At 39.4% G+C, this 24,932-nt stretch overlaps 1 protein-coding gene across 1 annotated transcript in view; it reads left to right on the plus strand.

Moving 5' to 3' along the window:
* NALCN (sodium leak channel, non-selective) overlaps positions 1-24,932 on the plus strand; it is a 283,440-nt gene that overhangs the window by 243,117 nt on the left and 15,391 nt on the right. Inside the window, 10 exon segments of the mRNA XM_057532605.1 lie at positions 619-723; positions 3,919-4,025; positions 11,840-11,960; positions 12,045-12,143; positions 17,371-17,464; positions 17,974-18,080; positions 18,283-18,357; positions 19,072-19,191; positions 23,211-23,279; positions 24,589-24,737. Coding sequence (XP_057388588.1) covers positions 619-723; positions 3,919-4,025; positions 11,840-11,960; positions 12,045-12,143; positions 17,371-17,464; positions 17,974-18,080; positions 18,283-18,357; positions 19,072-19,191; positions 23,211-23,279; positions 24,589-24,737 — 1,046 coding nt within the window.

The following is a 24,932-nucleotide window of genomic DNA, read 5'->3' on the forward strand; positions in this document are numbered from 1 at the left end:
TTAAGGGATATGTTTAGATTATTCAACCAGTAGAGATCAATCGTTTGTTCAGTATTTTGGCCACTTTTCTCTGCTGAGACCAAAGTAGTCATCCAGCAGAGGGAGCGCCAGCCAATTGCCAGATTTGCTTCTCAAGACTGATCTCACACCCTCTGCGTGCGGCACTTTGATACGCCCTGAGCCCTCAAGCTCGCAAGAAAGCAAAGCCACTATCCCCCTTACGTAGGCTCTGCTAACACACACATGCATCCGTTTTGAGAAAATTTGGGAAAGAGAATTATTTCAACATTTTTCTTTTGTTCCATTAAATAAAGCAAAGTGTTGATTTCAAAATCAGAAAAGTCCAAGTCATGTCAAAAACACCTTGGCCCGTTTTCTTACATGGAAGTCATATGTTTTTATTCTAAAAATTCAAAACCTGTTGTTAATTTCCTTCTTTTAACATTCCAGCTAGGCTAATTGAATGACCTGCGGGGGAGAAGTTAAAAGGTAGCATCCAAAGACTGTGAATTTCATACAATGTTATCTGAAAAGTCCTGTTCATAATCACTGCTCAAACCAAACCTACTGTTTATAATTTTTTACCAAGAGATTTGCTGTCTCACCCATTTCTTTCAGGTCTCCATTCTTTTGCTGACATTAATGCTTGTTTTTGCAAGCTTTGGAGTTCAGCTCTTTGCTGGAAAACTGGCCAAGTGCAATGATCCCAACATTATTAGAAGGGTAAGATATCCTTTCTGTCTTTTGGGATGAAAACCAAGAACGTTTACCATCCCTGGGTAGCCATGCACTGAGGCTGCTTTGAGAACAGAACTCTAAGAATACTCTTCCCATGGACTCCCTTTGCTTAAAGCCGGCAGTGTGTCTCTTCTGGCTGGTAAAGGTTTATAAGATTAAAACACATCTCAGACAGTCCTGTTCTTCCCTCCTATTCCAAGGTCAAGCCACTGTTGACATCTTCCATATAGTCACCCAAGATTCCATGTGAAAACTTTCCCTTTAGGTCTTCCCTAACTTAATCCTGCCTCTGCTGTGACCCGAGACTCATACCAGCAAACAGCTCCCCCAAAATACAAAAGGCAAAGTTTGACTTCCACACCCCTTCTTATGACTTACCCACTCCACATTCCTCTGTTAGGAAGTCAGGGCCTTGCAGTAGCTCTTAGCTGCCCAGAATCTTCCCCATGAAGACAACTAAGACTCAAGCTTGAACCAAGCTTGAATACTTTCGATTCTACTTTTTTTTTTTTTTGGCCGCACTGCATGGCTTGTGGGATCTTAGTTCCCCAACCAGGGATTGAACCCAGGCCCCAGAAGTGAAAGTGCCAAGTCCTAACCACTGTACCACCAGGGAAGTCCCTCTACTCTTTTCTTTCTCTTTCTTTGGCCGGTGTTATAAGAGGAGGCTAGCTTCTGGAACAGCCCCATTATGTCAGTAGCTGAACGTAATGAAATGAATATATTTATTGCATGTTGAATAATTCAGGCAGCTCTCCTCCAAATGACCACCCAATGGCTCATGCTTCCTCTGTCCTGTGTCCCTAGCCTTTGCTGTCTTCAAAGTCTTCTCTGTTTAGCTGGCAGTTAGGAACAGAAAACCATCTCTCTCTCAGAGGACTATAGGCAGAGCCTAGAAGCAAGGCATCTATCTTCACCCCACATTCCACTGGAAAGAGCGTGGCCTCACCAGTCTGAAGTGAGACCGTGATGTGTAGTTTCGTGGTGTATTTTGTAGAAAAGGGGGCGGGGTTTGGTTAATAATTAGCCAATCTCTGCTGCATCGCCCACTGTCCCATTCTCTTAGAATCCTGCCCGATGTTACAAGTAGGTTAATGGAGTGAACCCAGTTCTGCTGATGTATAAACTAGCAAGAGTATTTCCTCTTCTACCCAGGTAAAATAATGCTTAAGTCTCATTAAAATGCATGCTTCCAAAAGGGCTACCCGAGCTGAACTAAAACACTTATTCCCATATTTCCAGCAAATATGGCTGTCTAATATAAACTTTATACTACTATGACATTCCTACATTTTGAGGCTTCTAATTATAAAGCTTAGTAGCTCTCAAATTTTTAGAAAATACAGGTAACATCTTTGTCCAGTCAAAAATACATTATCAGTCATGTTAATAATGAGATTTTTCAGGAAGAGGCAGAGCAGAAGAGACAAACTTAGGATGGGCAGACCTTACACTATTTCACAAGGCATCGCCCGGCTCGCTGCTTCCTTTAACTCCCCTTCCCAGAGGTTCCAGGAATTTTGATAAACCCGACAAGACATGCAAGGAACATGCTATAAAGGTCATGGTGTACCAAATGAGCTAAATGAAGGCAGTAATAATGAGCTGATGCATTAGTCCACAAGCTTATGTAAGGAAAGAAGGGTTATTTTAGGTCCACCCTGAATAGAGGCCAGAAAGATAATAACAACATTTCAAGATGAAGCTTCGTAGGAATAGTGGATGACTCAGGGGGGTAATAATGGCCTAAGAGCCTTGTGATTTAACACTATCTGCTCATACCCAGCCCAAGCTAAAGAGTAATGACTTGTATAGGGGAGGGAGGGCACACGGTGGACAGACAGACATACAGATACCATGAGGCATTTATTCTTTTCCACAGAACAATGAGGTCTCTGTGGGAAGCTCATGAGAAAACTTAGCCATCAAAAGACCATCAGGAGCAAGCAGAATAATTGCAAAAAAAATTGGCATAGTGAGAAGTGGCCCGTGTCTTTGTATTTGGACGAATTCTTTTCTAGTCCTAACATGAGAGGCCAAAGCCAAGCGTGTCATGTGGATGAAGGGGATACTTTAGTTTACCTTTATAAAAGAAGAGACAAACCCAAGGAAAAGGGGAAACTAGATACCCCAACATTTGGATCACACAGCTCACATTTTTTTTTATTCAAACAGAAAGTTACAAAAATTATAATCATCCTCATCAGTTCACTCAGTCCCACGTAATTAATTTTTTTTTTCATCTTGATCTTTTGTTAGCACTTTTATGAGTTCATCAGTTTTCCAGTAGCGTTCTAAAACAGCTCACATGCAAAGGCCATGAAGCTTGAGTTGTTGGCGCCATGTCTCCACCTGGAATCATATAATATGTGGTGTTTGATGGCTGGCTTTCTCACTTAGCGTAATATCTTCAAGGTTCATCCATGTTGTAGCATGTGTCAGTACTTCATTATTTTTATGGCTGAATAATATTCCACAGTATGGATAGACCACATTTTGTTTGTGTATTTGTTGATTGATGGACATTTGAATTGTTTCCACCTTTGAGCTATTGTAAATAATGCTATTTATAATAATAATGATATAAACATTCATGTACAAATTTCCATGTGAATATATGTTTCATTTCTCTTGGGTAGATACCTAGGAGAAGAATTGCAGCGTCCTGTGGTAATTCTTTAATTATTTAAGGACCTGCCACACTATTTTCCAAAGTGGCTGCACCATTTTCCATTCCCGCCAGCAGTGTGTGAGGATTCTAGTATGAGGATTAAGATTTCTGCACGTGCTCGTCAAAGCTTGCTATTTGACTTCTTGATCAGAGCCTTCTTAGTGAGTGGGAAATGGTATCGCATTGTGGTTTTGATTTGCATTTCCCTGATGACTAATGATGCTGAGCATCTTTTCATGTGCTCATTGGCTATTTGTGTCTCTCCCTTGGAGGAATGTCAGTTCATATCCTTTGCCCACTTACTAACATTTTCAGCATCAACTTTCACCTGTTTATCTCTGAAGTCTTTGTTACTCTTTGCTGAGTAGCTAAGCACATCTCTGCTGTTATATAAAAGACCTCTGTCGTTCTATGTAAAAAACGTTTCTTATCTTTTATCTTTTCTGACTTCATTTTCTGACCAGGTTCTTTTCCTCTTCCTTTTATTTTTATTTTTTTTCCTGTTTTAGGAAGATTGTAATGGAATATTCAGAATCAATGTAAGTGTGTCCAAGAACTTAAATTTAAAATTAAGGCCTGGAGAGAAAAAACCTGGATTTTGGGTGCCCCGTGTTTGGTAAGCATATCAGAAAAATATCCTGAAGGATGCTATATTTGTCAGTATAAGGGATTTTTCCCCAGTTTTACTGAGAAATAATTGCCATACATCACTGTATACGTTTAAGGCAAACAGCATGATGGTTCAATTTACATATATTGTAAATGATTATCACAATAGGTTTAGTTAACATCTATCACCTCATATAGATCCAGTTGAAAGAAAAGAAAAAAAATTCTCCTCGTGATGAGAACTCTATTCTCTTAACACCTTTTCTGTGTATCACACAGCAGTGTTAACTATAGTCCCTATGTTGTACATTACATCCCTAGTATTTATTTGTCTTATAACTGGAAGTTTGTACCTTTGACCACCTTCCTCCACTTCCTCTCCTCCCCCCACCTCTGGTAAACACAAATCTGATCTCTTTTTCTATGAGTTTAGTCGGGCGAGTTTTGCTTTTGTTTTTGTTTTGCTTTGTTTTTTTAGATTACACACACAAGTGAGATTATACAGTATTAGTCTTTCTCTGTCTGACTTATTCACTTAGCATAATGGGCCTTCATGGTCCATCCATGTTCTATATAAGTATATATAGTATAAGGTTTTAAAGCAGTGTAATATGGCATGAAACTAAAAGTAGTTCTGCTAGAATTACTTAAAATAATTTTAAGTAATGCAAGGCAAAGCACTGAATTACAACAGGATGCAAAAATAAAAGAAATAAAATAAGAGAGGAAGTGGTACACTGAGTCCCAGGGTTGCTTCATGAAACTAATAAAATATCACTGCAGTATTTTTCTAATACTTTAAAGTATGTATCTGGACTCACATGGCTTTAAAAATTAGTGAGGCTTATAAAAAAAGAGTGAAATAATACCATTTGCAGCAACATGAATGGACCTAGAGATTATCATACTAAGTGAAGTAAGTCAGACAAAGACAAATATCATATATTGCTTATATGTGGAATCTAAAAAAAAAATTGATACAAATGAACTTATTTAAAAAACAGAAAAAGGCTCACAGATATAGAAAACAAACTTATGGTTACCAAAGGGGAAAGGGGATGGGGGGGGGGGATAAATTAGGAGTATGGGATTAGCAGATACAAACTACTACATATAAAATAGATAAAAAATAAAATCCTACTGTATAGCACAGGGAACTACATTCAATATCCTGTAATAAACCATAATGGAAAAGAATCTGAAAAAGAATTTATATATATATATATATATATATATATATATATATATAATTTATATATATATATATGAATTTATATATATAAATATATATATAAGAATTTTTATATATATACATATACATATGTATGTATATGTGTGTATATATATATATGTATATACAGCTGAAGCATGTATATGTGTGTGTGTATATACGTATATACATATATATATGTATATATATATATATATATATAGCTGAAGCACTTTGCTGTATACCTGAAACTAACACAATGTTGTAAATCAATTATACTTCAATAAAAATAAAAATTTTTTAGAATAAAAATTAGTGAGGCTTAAAAGAAAAAATATTTTCTATCAATTTTTAATCAAATTTTAATTCAACTTTTAAACCAATTTTTAAAAATTTTAACAATTTTAATCAAATTAAAACTAAACTCATACTGACTTTATATCTTTAAGGATGATCTGATGTCCTCATAACAGTTGTAGAGAAGCCTAAATCATAAAACTATTTCAATTTTAAAACCCATTTACATTGAAGGATTTTGTTATTGAAACCCTGGAAGGGAATAATCAGTAGTAACACAATTGATTTTATCTAACTGCCTCTTTAAAAAAATTTTTTTTAAATAAGTTTTCAAAGCATTCACATCAAAGCCAGAAGTACCTGGTACCTTCTTTCTCAACCATTTCCCTAATGACTATGAATGGAATCTCTCAATCTGCTTCACTGATGCACAGTGTTCCATCAACTTCATTTGTCCTTTTAAATCGTTATCTGTTTTCTTTTTATTTCATTTTTTACCTCTTAGAATAATGAGTGAACCACAGAAACTGCTCTGCTTTTGTCACAATTGATGTTCTCTACTAAATGTCAAAACTCTTTAAAAGGAATAGCATTTCACCCAGTTGTACCCTTAGGACTCATTGTTACCTGCTTTGGCATTTCTCTAATATGAAATTCACTTTCATAAACAATTCAATACAATTTATATTGGTTTCCTTTTAATACCAAAGAACTATGGAAAAAAGATTAATTTTGGATGTGAGGCTTGAGCATGGGTAGAGAAGTATATAACACATGGGAATATCTTTATCCCAGTGTTAACTAGAAAAGCAGTCTAATTTACGTTACAATAAAAAATTAAAGAAGCATAAAATGTTTATTTTGTTGTGAGATTAAAACTCATTATTATACCATAAATAATTTACTTATGTCAGGACATCAATTTTTTTTTCCAAAATTTTTTGGAATTTTGTCTAAAGTCTCAAAGTTGAGGTCAAGGGGAGATTAAAGTACCTTGACATTCTAAAGAGGCCAACTAAACCAATCCCATCAGAACTAACTCAAACATCATCCGTCACCCAGCTTCTGTAAAAGAAAACACTGCATTCAAAGATAACATCATGGTAGTGAATGAAGTCAAGAGCAGAGAGTGCTATGGCATCACGCCCCCTTCGCTGTGGGGAAAGGTGCACGGTGCTTCTCGCATTCATATGAGGACCCCTGGAAGGACCAGTTGATACCAGAGTTTGGCAAGGCAAGAAGAGAGGCTCTTGTGGGCAAGCTGCTCCTCACCATCTGGGAAGACGGGCTGATCTGCTGTTTCTGGAGGGCCACGTCATCCCTGCCAAGGGCCGCCTGACCTGAGCCTTCTTGTTGGAACCCTGCTGCCAAGGGCTGTGTGCTGGGGACAGGGTGCCCCTATGGGAAGAAGCTGTGGGAACGTTTCCGGGAGGAGGAGCTGAGAATCACCTAGAGGCTACACTCACGGCAGAAAGAGCACACTGGGGCATCCTCATGCTGGGGAGTGTAGCCATAGGAAATGTGAGGTGCAGTAAAGCCAACAGATCGAGAGGATTACCACTGAAAAGACAGTTTGTTACTCATCGTTCCCAAGAGGAGGGGGCATGCCACTGCACGGGGGACCACCTGGGGAAGCAGCAGGGTGAATCAGCAGGCGGAGAGGTGGGGAGAGCTGGGGCCAAGAGCCTTTATTGTGGTTTCCCTGGGAAGGAACGGGTGAGGCAGGGCAAGCAGGCTTAGGGATGGCTAGTTTGAATAATTGTAATGGGCTCTAGAGCATGGAGGCCATCCATTGTGGTCTGGTGCCTGGCACTGGGGTGATTAGGGCAGGTGGATGGTGGTCCAGAGTGTGAAAGCCTGATAGAGGAGGTGATTGGTGGGGGGCTGGACTCTGGGTTGGTTGGTTTGTATTTGAAAAGCACGCCCTGAAAAGGGCTCGTCTCGAGGTGGGGAGGAGGACGAGGGAGGCACGAGGCCAGCAAGGGTGACTCAGGCATCTTATCGGGTGTCCAGAACAAAGTGCGTCCAGCGTCTGTATGTGGGACAGATGCTCAAGTGCCAAGTTCACAGAAGCTAGAAACACTGTTCAGACATGGAGTGTTTCTTGGGAACACCAAAATGAGCTCCGTGAAAGAACAACGGCTGCTGTGAGGAGAGCACCAATGGCCACAGTCCAGCAGAGTCAGACACGCAAGATGTGATGTCTCGAACCCCAGCTGCATCCCAGCCCTTCTTGTAAGACCCAGGCAGTCACCAAGAGGAGGAGTGGACCAGAGTGGCTGACACTCTTTTTCCCTCCTCAGACCACGGGTCAGGCTTGAGCTGCTGAGGGTGGGATCCTGGTACAGGTTTGAATGGAGTGGGCATTTTAGAATGAGGCTGGCTATATACCGAAAAGCTCTGGGCTCTCCCCAAGGTGTCAGGAAGGGAGTAGAATGCACACTGGAAGGTAGCATTAGGAGGAGAGTAAGCTGTTTCCGGTTGTACCCTATGCCGTTCCACGTGTTCCATAAAACCAGCTCTCTAAGATTTTAAAATCAGCTAATTGAAATGTAATGTTTTATGTAAGCTATTATTAAGGACTTCAAGTTCAATGACATTTTAAAAGCATAAGCAAACAGAGGGACATCACTTGAACGTTATCACAATAGCTTTTCCCATTTGTTCAGAATATTGTGACTTGGGTTAGTTTTAGTGAAATATAAATCTTTCATCAAATAAATGTCAACTGTAACCATGATAATTTTCACATTTTGTTTCTCTAATAATCTTGTCAAGAGTTAGCAGCTGAAAATTTTGTAATTTTATATTGGCTAATTTATGATTAAGAAAATAACTTATATCTGGGAATTAGCCTAGAGGAATGCTCTGATAATTATAATTAGGACATAAATATGCACTAGCTAATTCAGGAGACAATCTGGCTTCTGCATTCTCTGTTCAGATGAATACATTCATTTTCTTCCGAATCACTCAGACTTGATGAGATAAAAATTACCTTGGTAAAAAGGATTAAACATATCATATATTATAAATATTGTGTTTTGTCTTAAGCAGAGGTCTGGGATTTAGGAAAAGGAAATGCATGGGAGAGAAATCAACAAAGCATTCAGTTTTATAATAAATATATTTACTAAGTGTTTACTGTTCGCCAGGAATTATGCTGTCACTGCGAACAAGCTATGGCCTCTGACCCCTAAGAGCTAGAAGTCCAATGAAGAACAGAAAATAAAATTTAAAATAATTTAATACAATATGCTGAAGTTTTAATGCTACATAAATAAGCCCCTAGACTCACTTGAAGTTCACCAGAAGCTTACCTCTAGGTAATTTCAAATTACACTGTGATACATTCTAGGCAGAAAGAGATCAGATTTTTTTTGTCGAGTCTAAGGCTCAAACAATTTGGGTACACTCTCTAAGAAAAAGAATATAAAACTACTTTGCTTTTTTAAGTTTAACAGAAACATATGACTATGTGAACTCACTCCTGGGCCCCTTCCTGAGTCTTGGAAGGGACCTGGGTCAGGGAGGGGCCCTGAGGCTTACCTTTAAGTTTCTTTCGCTCCGTGATGTATCAGCCTCTGATTCTAGGGTACGGAGAGGCGAAGGGTTCAGTGGTACACACAGGAGAGAGGCTCCTAATCCAAACGATGACTGGACCAGGGAGAAGGACCTAGAGGAGAAGACACCCAGTTAACTCTTGAAGGGTGCACAGGAATTAGGCAGGTGAAAGGGGGAGGAGCCACGGGCAGGTGAGAGTGAGGGGCGAGGCAGAGGTAAGGTTGTTGCAGGCTGTGGAAACTCAAATTGCTACTACCAAAGCGCGAGGCAAAAAGCAGTCTGCCTTCCAGAAAGTACTAGTTTCTGATTTCTTTCGATGGCAGAGCTGTGTAAGATACAGGGTACCATCTTGGACCATGTCGTCCCCTGCATTTCCACATCCCAGGGCAGAGGCTCGATTCCTCTCCTCCATGGCATCCCCATCTTCCCAGAGGAGAAGCAGCTCTGCTTATCATGACCTGGGGTCCCTGGAGCACTTGTCACTGGGAGGTAGAAAACTCCGATTGTGAGGTCAGAACTGATCCTTCATTTTTCTGAATTGGATAGACAAGATTGTAATCTTTTAAAACTTAACCAGAAAAGATAATATTTAAATAGCCTTCCAGATCAAGGGAGGCCAACAGGAAAAATGACAATAATGGATTGTGTTTGGGATTTGTTGAAGTCCTCTGTAGTTATTGGTAAAGCTTCAAACTTTCCAATTTTAGTATCATGAACAAAGCATAAACATATCCAATATGATTAAAACTGAGACTTTTAATGTGGTATATTCTTCCAGCAATTTAAGTCTGTGATTCTCCATTTTACTTTTCTTGCTTTAGCCTGAAAGTGTATTTTAACATATTCTAACTTCTAAAGGATGTGGAACATGAGAATAGTTTGGGTTGCTGCAAATTCAGCTAAAAAAAGCACTTTTACATAAAGAAAATGGATGGGTAAGAAAGTTCAACATCAGATCTGAGAGCTGACTCACTTGGTTTAAAAAAAAAAATCCTTACTCAAGAAAATCGTGGCATCTGTAGCATCCTTACAGATTCTGTCTGCTGTAAAATATATTAAATTTAATTGAAACCGCCAAAAGGAAAGGTTGGAAAAATCCAAGAGAATATGCTTGTCTTTCATACTTAAAAAATATAAATCAGAATCCCTAAATATTAATTCCTGAGTGGGGCTTTTTTACTATATAGAAAACATTTCTACCAATCAGCTTTAAACCTTTAAAAACAAGTCAGTCTCAGTTTTATGTTTTCTTATTAGATTCCCACATATTTAGTATTAAAAAAAGAAAACTTATAAAAGTATATCTCATGATAGTCTCTAGTTTTGAAAACCATAAAAGGTGGTAGAAAAATACTAAACCGGATTCCCCCTAGAATGTTGCCTCCTATGAAGGTTAACTTTTTTTTTTTTTTTTTTTTTTAAACACTATTTTATTTATTTATGGCTGTGTTGGGTCTTCGTTTCTGTGCGAGGGCTTTCTCTAGTTGTGGCAAGTGGGGGCCACTCTTCATCGCGGTGCGCGGGGCCTCTCATTATCGCGGCCTCTCCAGACGCGCAGGCTCAGTAGTTGTGGCGCACGGGCCCAGTTGCTCCGCGGCATGTGGGATCCTCCCAGGCCAGGGCTCGAACCCGTGTCCCCTGCATTGGCAGGCAGATTCTCAACCACTGCGCCACCAGGGAAGCCCGAAGGTTAACTTTTGATAAATGTGCTAGCAAGAAAAAGAAATTATCAAAATATAATTTAGCTAGGCTTCAGTAGGCCTACTCTAGTCAATAATCCTGAGCTCAGGTCATCAAATTCAGGAAATGTGGTGATAGTCATGATTTTCCAGCATGTGGTTGTCTAAATCTTTTAATTATTTAAAATAGCCTCAGAAAAGGGGGATTAAAAAAAAGACACTGAAATCTTCTGTTAACAAATATGTTAGCTAAGACCTATAATGACTAGGGGAGATGCAGTGTAGTAGAAAGATGTTAGTGGAAAGAAAAAAGTATACACGTGTCAGAAAAACAAGAAATGAGACATCCCCTGACCCCCCAAAAATAGAGGGTCCAAAATGTTTTAAAACTCAGGAGTTAACTGTGCGGTAGGCAGCACACTATACACTGGGGTCTACAAGAAGTATCTGTTGAGAACATTTGGAGTTAATGAGAGAAAAAAATCCACCTGGGAGGGGGTGATCTGGAGACACACAGGGTATGTGCCACCTCAGGAACCTCTAAAGCATCACTAGGTCACAGCATGCTGCTCACATGATGACACAGACTAAAATATAGTGGCCAAATTCTACTCATTTTACACTTTCTGTACTAACACCAGGATTTGTAATTCATGCCTTTAGGAAGGTTTCCTAATGTAAAACCATTTCACAATTCACACCCAAACTCCAATGCCCCTTTGTAAGAATCTCCTGCACAAGTTCTAACCAGAAAGTCCTCGGTATGCTAATCAGGACCAGCCAGAAACGTTGCAGAACCTCTGGAGCTTGAAGTCAAGGGACATAGCATTTTACTGTTTTCGATTGAGAACACCCCATTATTGCCTAGTAACTAACTGCATAATTAATAAATGCATAATTAATAAATTCTAACACATTGATGCATTCTTATGAGTTAGCAAACAAATGCCATCTAACCTACCTTCCAAGTGCCACCTATACTTTGCACCCAAGATTGGAAAGAGTTATAGATATTGCCTTCAGGCGCTTCTCACTGGAATTCCACGGAACATTCCTCTTTCTGACTTGCAGGGCGAATCCTCGGAACTTTAATTTTGACAATGTGGGCAATGCTATGCTGGCATTGTTTGAAGTTCTCTCCTTGAAAGGCTGGGTGGAAGTGAGGGATGTTATTATTCATCGTGTGGGTCCGGTAAGCACACACTGGAATCCTTTGAATGTTACCACAGCTGCTTTCATTGGCTTTGATGAATAACCGTATTTTTCATTTATACAGATGCATGGAATCTATATTCATGTTTTTGTATTCCTGGGTTGCATGATTGGACTGACCCTTTTTGTTGGAGTAGTTATTGCTAATTTCAATGAAAACAAGGTAAGAATTCTTGGTTTGAATTCCGCAGCGTTTATTCTTTCCTAGCCGCTCACTTTGAGTTCCCTTTTCCACACACGGCGTGAAGTCGCATTAAACTGTAAAGTGACCGGTGTAAATAATCTCTATAACTATGTTACAAGCTACCTCATTGCTGCGTTTCAGGCACATTATTTCAGAGCACAATTCTCTTGCTAAATTTCCTCTTTTGGTAATGGTGTCATTAATTTGCCGAGGACTGAAAAGCGCATCTCCTATTGTTCAAATTGAAAGGATGTGCAGCAAGTTATTAAAATACAGTAGCTGAAACCGATGCACTGATCACAGGTAATATGCCTTTCACTAAATGTAAATTGGATGCTTCTTTGTAACTCAGTAGGTGAACTCAGAATTTTGATGGGATGGGGGTGAGGGTTGCGGTAGAAATTGTAAAATCCTAATTCATGGGATAAAAAGATTTTTCTAATTTCGCATAAAAACTTTGCATACTTTACGAATTCGGGAGGCATGCTGAGTTCGTAACAGCTCTAACGATCAGTGTAAGAGCTCACAAATAGAAAACAGCAAGTGTAGTTTCCTGTCAAAAAGAGAGCTCGGGAGAACTTTCGATGTCGGTCTTCTGGATATGGCTGAGATGCCCTCTGTTGGGTAAGGGTCAGTCTTCCTCTGGCATCGTGCACTGCGGTTTTACACGCTCACCTCTCTATTCTCACAACTCTGAAATGCACAGTTGAAGGAAAAGCAGACTACAGAAGTGAAATCATTGTGTGGGGCTTATAAGGAGTGGAAACTGGGGCCAGGATTCAGAAGTGGTGCCCATTGCTGTCATTCAAGGGTATAAAAACGTCACCTGATGCTCTGCATTGAATTAAAGCTAGATTTGCCTGCATTGCACCGTGCTGCTCCGTGTCATTCACAGCCGGGCCCTTTGGTTTGTGTAGCTGCACACGGGACTGTCTCATTCACGTCCCCCCAGGCTCCAAGTGTGTGGTACCAGCTACTCAGCCAATTGCCACCTTTGATGTGTGCCTAATGAGGATGTCATTTGGTTCTGCCTTTCAAAGCGTTCGAGTTGAAAATCCCCCTCTTTGGGCCCCAACACTACTCTAACTCACAGAAACATGGAATTTAGAGAGAGAAAGAAAAATAGAGATCATATTGCCCAGCCCCCTGTTTTACTTTAACACATTCATAAACGAGTTTCTTTAAGCCCAACAGTGTGTTCAATTTAATACCACGCGGAAAGAGGAAGATGGGTCTTTTTAGATGCCTTTGAGCCATGCCATGGAGCAGACACTGGGAATTGCAGATCGCGGGCTGAAGCTAATCAGTCAGTTAGCAGAGTTTAGGTACTGCTTGCTCAGAACACCTTCCCAGGCCCTCTGAGCAGATCTGATTTCGACTTCAGACAAATTCAGGCCTAAGGTAGCTCACAATTCAGCAGCATAAATGAAACAACATAAAACGTCCCATAACTGAAGGCAGGTGCATAATTAATTGCAGCTCTCTAACTTAGAGGAATGGCTGAAATAAGAATAACAGGAGGTCTGCTTACAACACTGGTCGTAGCGCTGTTCGGAAGGAGGAAAGAGGCCCCTTGGCCTGAGAAAGGGGAATGTGGATGTTAGCTCAAAGTGTGCTTAGGGAAAGGGGAAGAGCGGAAGAAATCGTGTAACAGACATTAAAAACATGACCAGTTCATTGGAGATATAAATTTCTAAATTACGTGAACCTTTTAGGAAAGATATTTTTTGGCAAGTTTTTTAGGTGGTCGTGCATGAGATACTTCCTATATAACACATTTATTCATTTTTTTATTCACTCATTCAGCATATTTCTTTGAGCGCTTACTAGGTGCCAGACGCTCTTGACCCTGAGGACATAGGGAACTAAATACATAAACTAAAAACTAAACATATGAAGATTTCTACCCTCATGGAGCTCACATTCTAATGGTCATTCCCAAGGTATATAAATAGATTTCCAAATATACAGGCAATAGAGAGATTTAAAGATATGGACAACAGGTAAGCTTTGGAGGCAATGTTTTCACAATTCAGAATTATGCAAAATTATGTCTTCCCTAGAAAATGGAAGCCTGTTTAAAAGTTCAAAGTCTATGCCAGTAATACATATTTTTTAATTTCCCTACTATAAGATAATATGCTTGATTAATAAACTTAATTTCACAATAATAAACTTTCAGAGGTTTTCATATATTAATGGTCAGATGATACCACCATGCTTATTATTGTTTTGGATCCCTTCAGAGTTCAACATTCAAAAATATCTAGTTTTGTTTAATAAAGGAATGATACTCATGCCTCTATGTTCAGAGAAAAGTATTTGTTTGCAGTTAGTGAGAAAAAGTGGTTTAACATTATTAATATAGAAAAAATTAATTTAAAACAAAACTCATTATTAGGAATAAACAGTGTAATTATATAATGACAAAAGAAACTAATGACCACAAGAATATAGAATTCCTGAATCTCAAAATGTACAAAGCAATATTTAACCAAATTATTTTAAAAAGCTAGCAAATCCAAACTCTGATGAAAGATAGATAGTAATGTATTTCTCTAAGAAACTCATAAATCAGAACAAAAAGTACATGTTAAATTTGACACGATGAAAACATTTGGTCCAATGGACATATAAAGATCTCTGACTCTGACAATTTGAGACTATGTATTACTTTCAAGTACAAAATGTATCATCTACAAAGTCATAAAACAATAATTACCAAAGAATTGATAATGTACACATGTTCTCTATCATAATTTTAAAAGATAGCAAAAAATTCCCCATAATTGGGAAATATTAAGACAGCATTCTAGGTAATTTTTGAGTTAAAGAAGAAATCAGAATAGAAAATCACAAAGCATTTAGATAAATCATTGATAAAAATTACATTAAAACTCACAAGGTATAGATAAATCAGTAATTAGATGGAAATTTATAGCTTTTAAGTGTACATGTTAGAGAAGAATCAAATAGTGATGATTAACATGCCAAATACACAAATCAATAAATTATAATCAGAGCAACAAAGTGAAATAGAAGAAAATGGAAGGAAGAAAATAACAAAGATAAAAGAACAGAAATTAGTGATATAGAAAATAAAGTAACTTATAGAAAAGCTCAAGAATGAGAAAAACTGGTTTGTTGAAATAAATTAGATTGATAAGACTCTTACAGGGGTGAGCATGAACAAAAATGTGGAAAAACAAGCTATGATAAGTATAATAGTGCCATCATTGTTACAGGGATAGAAAGTTAGGCTTACAGAATAGAACAGAAAGCCCTAAGAGGGACCCATGTGTATATGGAACAGAAGTAGCACAACAAGTCAGTGGAGAAGATGAGACCATCCATAGTGGTGCTGGGATAATTCGTTGATTGTCTAGATCTCAGAAATTAAACTGACATTTCTACCTTACAGCATACTCAAGAGTGAATTCCAGATGAATGAAAGATCCAGCTATGAAAAGCAAATTTTAAACCATTTTTAAACCATGGAGAATGTGTTTTTGACCCTGGAGTAGCTGTAGAGTTCTTGACATTAACCACAAAGTGAAATCCATAAAGAAAAAAATTTATAAGTCAGATTACATTAAAAGGAAAAGTTTCTGAATGATAAAAGACACACTAAGCAAAATTTAAAAAAAAAAAGCAAGCTAAGACTAAGAGAAAATACTTACAACTCACATAACTGACAAAATGTTAGTATCCAGAATATATTAAGAATTTCTACAAAACATCAAAAAGTAAATATCCAAATACAAAAATGAGCAAAGAATATGAACAGGCAATTCACAAAGGAACACACAGGAATCACCTTGTATACACACTGAAAATGTTTCGTCTCATTAATATTAAAACTAAATCAGATACATTTCACACCCATCAAACGACCAAATTAAAATGTCTGATAGAGTCAAGTATTGGCAAGAATATAAGGAAAAGGGAACACTTGTAGAATGAAACCAATTTTCTTGGTTATTGCTCTTTGGATAGCACCTTGGAAATCTCTGGTAAGTGTGGAAAAGTGTAAACTCCTAGACCCCAGCAGTTCCTTTCCTAGAGATTTACCACAGAGCAAGATGTTTACCATGAGACAGTACCTGTGTGTTTATTGCAGCATTGTTTATAGTCCATAAACCTAAAATGAGAACTTCTGACATATCTGTACAGTGGGATACTGTGTGATCAGTTAAAAAACTAATCAGATCTAGTATCTAGTTGTATGGAAAATGTAATTTTCAGTGAAGATAAAAACAAACTGGGGACTTCCCTGGCGGTCCAGTGGTCAGGACTCTGTGCTTCCACTGCAGGGGTCTGGGTTCGATCCCTAGTCGAGGAACTAAAATCCTGCAAGCCGCGGGGTGCGGCCAAAAAAAAATAATAGTAAAAAACAAACTGCGTAAATTGCCACGTTGGATACCATTACAGAAATTTATAAAATTAAAAACAAACACATTCTTATATATTTATATATACATAAGCAGCAAAAGTCTGAAAACACAGTGAGGAGGATGTACCCCTGAAAGGTAGTTAGCTGTGTGTCAGGAAAGGCAGGATGGGAGAGGGGAGGTGGGTTTTCTCCAGTTTCTTAAATTATATTTCTGCCTTTGTAATATAATGTAATGAAATGTAATATATTCAAGTGCATTTTAATGATGCGCTCTATTATATAACAAAGAATATCTGATCTCATTTAACCGATTGTCACAGCACAAATTTCTTAAATATGCAATTCGCTGACCGCATACCACTTAAAAATAATTTCACGATTGCATGTAACAGAATGATTTCTAAAAAGACACAATAGCCTTAACCAGAAGCAGCAGCATTGATAAGCTATCATTTTGCTGCAGTTTTTTCTACTATGAAAGGAAACTAACCACTGTTAGAGTATCTCTTTTAGAAAATCTAATCATGTAGAAAACCTTCTTTAGATTTTTCCCAAACCTGAATATTATACATGTTCAAAGATGCCAACTGAAGGCTGCTGAATCTTCTCTGAACCCCCGGCCCTCTTTTCTGGAACTTCTCTCGAGACCACGTTTGAGAATTCTGACCCTGTTTATCGAACCACCATGGTATTGGAAGAATATCTTTGTTTTAAACCCACATTAGTCCTGTTTGTGTCAGCAGCCCATTTGCGATGTCCTTGGTGTGGAGCACATGACAAAAGGTCTCTCTCTGTTTTCCTTTGTTTATTAAGGGGACGGCTCTGCTGACTGTAGATCAGAGAAGATGGGAAGATCTGAAGAGCCGCCTGAAGATAGCACAGCCTCTTCATCTACCACCGCGCCCGGGTATCAAAGATGCTCTGATTTTATTCATGTTGGGCCCTAGTGTTCATGATTCCCCAGGAGTCTAAGATTTCAATTAAAATAATCATCATGAGGCCACTAGGCGATTGTGCAGAAGTTAATATAAAAACAGGCTCCAAACTACAGATCTCTCCATAGGCTATTAAAATCAACCACCCAAAGGCCGTGCTTCAGTGCTCTCGGGATAAGCCTTAATGAAAAAATGAATTGTTAAATAAATATATTTGTGCTTGCCTTTTAAACATATGAGTGAAATGTATTAAACTGACAGAAATTGAATGATGCGATTCTCCTTCCAATGCAGACGGTGTCATGCAACGTCGTTTTAAATATTCAGACCCAGCCATTCCTGCAAGACACTTCACAGTAGATTGAACTGTAGGAGAAAAAAAAATGTAATGGGTTTTAAGACGAGCATTAAAGAAAATGAAAGGCAAGAACGTAAATGTGACCGATGTCTGAAATGCCCTTGCCTAAACCTTTCTTTTCAGATAACGATGGTTTTAGAGCTAAGATGTATGACATAACCCAGCATCCGTTTTTTAAGAGGACAATTGCATTACTCGTCCTGGCCCAGTCGGTGTTGCTGTCCGTCAAGGTACTTTACTTCACCCTAACACCCTGGGAATGAATTTTTTATTCATTGGTGGGTCCAAGAACACTGCAAGCAGCCATGTCCACCCACAGTCTACATTTATAAAAAATTTAAATTCACAATCACGTTCAGATGGGTGGAAGAGGGGAAAGTCTTTCTGTGTCGATGGATGCAGGCACAGACCTGTGTGCTGTTTCTCTTACAGTGGGACGTCGAGGACCCAGTGACTGTTCCTTTGGCAACCATGTCGGTGGTTTTCACGTTCATCTTTGTTCTAGAGGTACAGTAATGAGTCAACTGGTGCTGGCGGCTGCAGTGCACGTTTTAAAGCAAAACCGCGTCCTCCTTCGACGGCACTTCCTCTCACCTCTGCCTTCCGTTGCTTTTGAAGTCCTTTTCGGGGAACGGAGTGCTCTTAGTATATTTCCTTTTCAGGCTGTTGTGCTTCGCTTGAACAAAGACTTCACTTTATATTTCCATTTTTCTAACTGCAAGAGTTACTAACTGCTGTTGATGTTGTATCTGAATGTTGGCTTGTCTAGTTATGTGAGTTCAAATATTTACAGCAAACGGCACAAACCACTGTAATTCAGGGACTCAAAATTCAATGTGGTGGCAGAGGGAGTTGGCCCAGACAAGATTATTTTAATATGTGGTCCACATCACATTGCTTTCCAGTGCAATCTTCTTGGAAATGCAAGCAGATTTTTATTTTACCCTGTACCGGTTGATGTTTCCCAAAATCTATGGTCTTTTACTTGACGAAGAAAAATGTCTTGCTATCAGAACTATCTGATATTTTACTTGCTATCGTAAAAAAAAGGGGAAAAGAGTGTGGAGAATATAGATTTACATATATACACAGACACATCAGTAATAAATTCTTCTCTTTGGTTTCTACATCCTTTATAAAAATAATGTGCCTCAGGTTAGTGCATTTAAATATATGCTGAGCACTCAGCCTCAACTCACTGTCTTCACTGTTTTTCTCCAGGTTACAATGAAGATCATAGCGATGTCACCTGCCGGCTTCTGGCAAAGCCGAAGAAATAGGTACGATCTTCTGGTGACGTCACTCGGCGTTGTCTGGGTGGTACTTCACTTTGCCCTACTGGTAAGCACATCACTAAAGTTTATTTTAGTTGGTAATTTCAGCTCAAGTAACCCTGTCTCCAGTCTCATCTCACTCCAGGTCAGCCCACTCTCAAGGGTCAGGCTAACCTCCCTAAAATTCAGCCTTGACCGTGACGGACCCTCGGACATGCTTGCACCCACACACACACACACATACATGTGTACGTGTGCACACACTCGCACTCTTCACACAGACAAAAGCTGGCCCCTCAAAGTCCTAGAGCCTGCAAGCCAGAAAGAGAAGGTCCTTCAAGATCCTCTGGTTTAACCCTCATTTTCTCAAAGGATAAAAAACAAGAGAGACAGAGAGACAGAGAGAGAGAAATGGAAACCGAGAGATGAAGAGACCTGCCTAAATTCACACACAAGCCAGAATCAGAGGACCTGAACCCAGTTCTCTGAGTGGAGGTGTAGCTTCCGTGCCACTACATTATAATTAGGGTTTCACAGTATGATTCTCTGATACTTTGCTGCCTTATTTTCTCCCAGACACCCGGCTGCCATTTCTCGAAAGCCATCATTCCCCATCTCAACACCTGAGTTCTCACTGTTCTGCCTAAAATGCGTTCAGCCTCCCCACCCTCCATTCAGCTCAGACTCTACGCCATAGGTGTACTTGATTGTGATCATGAGCCGTGTTGTCCAGTAGAAATAAAATGTGGCCTGGATGTTATTTTAAATTTTCTGGGAGCCACATTTAAAATGTAAAAAAGATATAAAAAAAGAAAGAGATGACATTAATTTAATAATACATTTTTAACCTACCATTTCCAAAATATTATCATTTCAACATGTCAGAAATGTAAAAATTATGAAGGAGTGAGGCTACATCCTTTCTTTGGTATTCAATCTTTGAGTGCGTACTTCACATTGACAGCACATCTTAATTTAGACTGGCCACATTTCCAGTGCTCACTGACCACGTGTGGCTGCCATGGTGGACAGCACAGGTCCAGAAGACCTGGTTCCTAATCCAGCACTTCAATCAAGTTATTTGTCTTCAGTGATCTTTTGTTCCCTGCTCTGAACTGGGAATATATTTTCATAATTTACCTAGTCCATGTGTGCATTATGAAGGTCAAGTATGTGAACTTCTTCTAACTGTAAAGATTATACAAGCCCATAACACATTATTTTTTTTTATATACAGCAGGTTCTTATTAGTTATCTATTTTATACATATTAGTGTATATATATCAATCCCAATCTCCCAGTTCATCCCACCCCCCCCCATAACACATGATTATAAATACTTTCTTCTTTTCTTCTTTAGTCTTCCTTGATCCCACCCAAAAGTAATTGGGTGGGATTACTTTGCCCTGCTCTTCTGTCCACTCTCCCATCCTCTCCAGTGTTAGAGTCATGCAGGAAAATAATCCCTAATGTTACTGACCCTGGCTAGCTCAGTCAGTAAAGCATGAGACTCTTAATCTCAAGGTCATGGGTTCCAGCCCCACGTTGGGTGCCAAATGGGTGCCAAATAAAAGCCAATACTCGAAAAAAAAAAAAAGCCAATATTCGAGATACAAGTGTTGGTAGGAAAGGAAAGGTTGCTTTAGTCAGGAGGCCAGCAATCTGGGGAGAAGGTGGACTCATGTCCCAAAGCACCAACTCCCCACTGCCAGCCAGGGGGTGGGAGCTTTTAAAGGGGAGTTTCAGGGTTGTCTAGGTTGAGGGTGGGGACTTTGTGCAGAACAGCACTGTCAGCTCTGACAGTCATCTTGAAATTGGTCATGCAGTGATCTGAATATTATTTATAACCCTTGAGGAGGAACTAAAGGTCCTTGACTTTGTTTAATGGCTAAAATATTATTATTTTGTCTTGTTTGACTGCTTTCCTTTGCTTCTGCATTTTCTCACTTCTCCAATTAAATTTATTCTTTGGCTAAAGTTTTTCTACAGACAGGAGGCAGGCAGAGGACATGGGCTGGGGGTGGGGGGGGGTGCGGTTCTGTCCCGGGAAGGCCCCATAGGGTCCTGCTCGGTTACACTAACACAGAGAACCCCTTTACACACCACAAAGGCTTTGCTTTAGGATGAAATTGCTGTGCTCAGGAAGACACTGAGTGTCCTTAAAACAGTTGTTACCTTCAGTATCAGGGGCTGTACCAAGCCCAGGTGGGCTCTGAGTCACCCCAATTCATTTCCTTAAACAACAGATGATCCAGAGCACTAAAAAGCTGCAAGTCACCGTGCCAGCAATTGAGAAGAATGTAATGGGCAAAAACAAAGACAGTCACTACTCTCATGAACCTCACAGCCTGGAATGTTAGATTGGTATTCATCAAATGCCCCCAGGTCAGTGAGAATTACAGCTATGGTGAGGGAGATGGAGAAACATGTGTCCCTGTGATGACACAGTGCACGATGGCTTCATCAGAGAGATCCTGGAAGGCATCCCTGAGGGGGTGATGATTGGGATCAGTCTGTAGGGTGAGGGGAGAACATTCCAGGCAGCTGCCCCTGTGATGGGAGGGTTCAGGAGGATAGACAGTTTGACTGGAGTAGAAGGAGCGAGGGGAACATGGTACAGGATCTGGGTGGGTAAGAAGGTGTCAGACCTCTCAGGAGCTTGAAGTCATCATCCCAGAAGCTGTGGGATGTCATCCCTTCCAGAATGCAAAGGGAGACGGTATCTACAATAGGCTTTGAGCTAACGTGGAAAGGAGGAGCAGCAAAGCCTATGTTTGTATCTTTTTCCAGACAAATTGTAGCCAAAAGCTATTCAGTCCAAACAGGAGAATGAGTAAACTTCCTAATTCTGGGTGTCCCCAGAGAGGATATCACACATCCGAAAGACCAGCTTGCCTCTCTGCCTGACTGCTTCTGCTCTTCACCACGAACCTGTGGTCCTGGAAGGTCATTCCTTCTCCACTCTATTTTGCAGTGGACTGTTGTGAAAGAAGACGCAGTCCTTGTTCCCATCCAAAGATGCTTCTGTGCAGACACATTCATTTCTTTGCAGCTCACTAAGGATCTTCCCTTCCGGGGGGCCATCTGTGACTGTTGTCATTTGACTAAGCAAGGCTCCCAGGGAATAATCACGCCTTGGCATCAGCTTAATGCCACTGTCGTTATTGCACTTGTAGCCGGTGGGGTCTTTGTTCTCAGATGAAGCTTTCTTAGTCATAGAGCACACCGAGTCATCTGTTTTTTTTTTAATTAGTTTTTATTGGAGTATAGTTGCTTTACAATACTATGTTAGTTTCTACTGCACAGCAAAATGGATCAGCTATACATATACATATATCCCCTCTTTTTTGGATTTCCTTCCCATTTAGGTCACCACAGTGCATTAAGTAGAGTTTCCTGTGCTCTACAGTAGGTTCTCATTAGATATCTATTTTATATATAGCATCAATAAGGTATATGTATCAATCCCAATCTCCCAATTCCTCCTACCACCCCCCTTTCCCCCTTGGTATCCATACAAGAGATATTACCGAGTCATCTCTTGCTGCCAATCACACACTTGAAGGAAGAGGTGGATGTGTTTCCGAGAGGGAGGACTTCTCTGAAATCAGCTCAGACTAATGTGCATGTGGCCAGCTTCAGCTTCCTTCAGAGAGAAGGAAGCTGAAACTGACCCCCGGCAATCTTTTCCAACACCAGCACCCCCTCTGGTTGTATAAGGAAGCCAGGATTCTTTTATCTCCTGTTCTCTCGACTTCTTCACTTGCATTGTTATCCTAGAGTTTTCTTGCTCCTCAAAGGACCTGGTCACTATTTTATGTAAAATAAGTTTTAAAATACAGAATTCAGCTGAGCAAAACAGAGACGAAAGTTTCATTTAAGATTTGATTTTATAGCTAATATTTATTCATGAGTTTTGGCAGTGACCTTTTCAGCACCTTTTTAAGATACATTTCTTAGAGGAATTTTCACATTTTATTAAACTCATTATTCAGTAGACTTCACAGAAGACTTAAAATGAAATATGGAACTGTAACAAGATTTTTCGTGCAAATTACGAGAGGCTCTCCTCTGTTTAAATTTCAGAACGCGTACACCTACATGATGGGTGCGTGTGTGATTGTCTTCCGGTTTTTCTCTATCTGCGGGAAGCATGTAAGTACATTGTGAAGATGCTGTCATAGGTCACGCGTACACTGAAGAAAGGAGTGATGACTAACTGACTTTAGCTGCCCTTCTGGGTCTCCAGGGCTGGAGTTAACAAATTCCTAGACATCATAAGTCAAAATGAGCAAATAATCAAATGAATCGGTAGCTTAATTGTCTTGTGATTCGTTTCCTGACATTTGTGTTGTTTTAGTTATTCTTCTGATTTGCTAAGTGAGCTCAATCATCAACTAAAGATAACATGTCAGGCACAAAAGCAAAGACTAATGGTCTTTCTTAATGCTTCTTTATTTTTATTGTTTTTATTTTTAATAAAGTTAAATAATTTTACTGCAAAGAAGAATAATCTTTAACAAATATTCATGATTCTATGATTCCAGATTTACTGATATTCTTTGTTAATGTTCAATACATTCCACATATATTTTTCATTTTTTTTTGAAATTAATTCCACCTGTTTCTATTTGCTTTTTTTTTTTAATTTTATTTATTTATTTATTTATTTTATTTATTTATGGCTGTGTTGAGTCTTCGTTTCTGTGTGAGGGCTTTCTCTAATTGCGGCAAGCGGGGGCCACTCCTCATCGCGGTGCGCGGGCCTCTCACTATCGCGGCCTCTCTTGTTGCGGAGCACAGGCTCCAGACGCGCAGGCTCAGTAATTGTGGCTCATGGGCCCAGCTGCTCCGCGGCATGTGGGATCTTCCCAGACCAGGGCTCGAACCCGTGTCCCCTGCATTGGCAGGCAGATTCTCAACCACTGCGCCACTAGGGAAGCCCCTATTTTTCATTTTTTACAGCACTGTTTTCTTTTTTGTTACTAACTTTATTTCATGTATAGTCCATATATCCACATAATCAGTATGGTAAATATTTGATGGTTATTTGGTACTTTACCATCGTTTAGTTTTGTTTTTATGATCGTCTGTTTGTGGAAGAATCCTGGGTCTGCTTGCTATTGGCCAAAAATGTACAGCCCGTCTAATAAAGAATTAGGGAGGAAGAGAAGAGGAAAAAGAAGGCTTAAAATATTGGGGTGGAACTTTTATTAATTTGGCTAAAGAGGCTGAAGTTTGAAATAGGAGCAGAATTTCTCTATGTCTAATGGTCTTTAATAATATTCAAATTTAATACCAAATAGGAAGCAACTTTCAAGTGATATCCTTGAGAATCACTTTTGTGCCAAACTGCTTAAATGTTACTTACTTCCTAGGTTCACCATGGCTTAATGAAGTGAATGTTCCCTCCCTCTCTTTCTCTTTCCCCATCCCCGCCCCCCAATCCTTCACCTCTGTACAGGTAACACTAAAGATGCTTCTCCTGACAGTGGTCGTCAGCATGTATAAAAGCTTCTTTATCATAGTGGGGATGTTCCTATTGCTGCTGTGTTATGCTTTTGCTGGAGTTGTCTTATTTGGTACTGTGAAATATGGAGAGAACATTAACAGGTTGGTATATATTTATCTTTCTATTCAAATATTAAGCAAACGTTTTTAGTAATGAAATCATGAAGACATATCTGCATGTTTTTTAGACAAAGATGGGGAGGGGGAACCAATCATTTGGAAATTAAAATAAAATGGCCAAATTTTAAATGACATTTTTCTCATTGAAACAGTATGCATGCTTACTGTTAGAAAATT

Source organism: Balaenoptera acutorostrata, chromosome 18 (assembly GCF_949987535.1).
Source record: "Balaenoptera acutorostrata chromosome 18, mBalAcu1.1, whole genome shotgun sequence".
Classification (NCBI taxonomy): Eukaryota; Metazoa; Chordata; class Mammalia; order Artiodactyla; family Balaenopteridae; genus Balaenoptera; species Balaenoptera acutorostrata.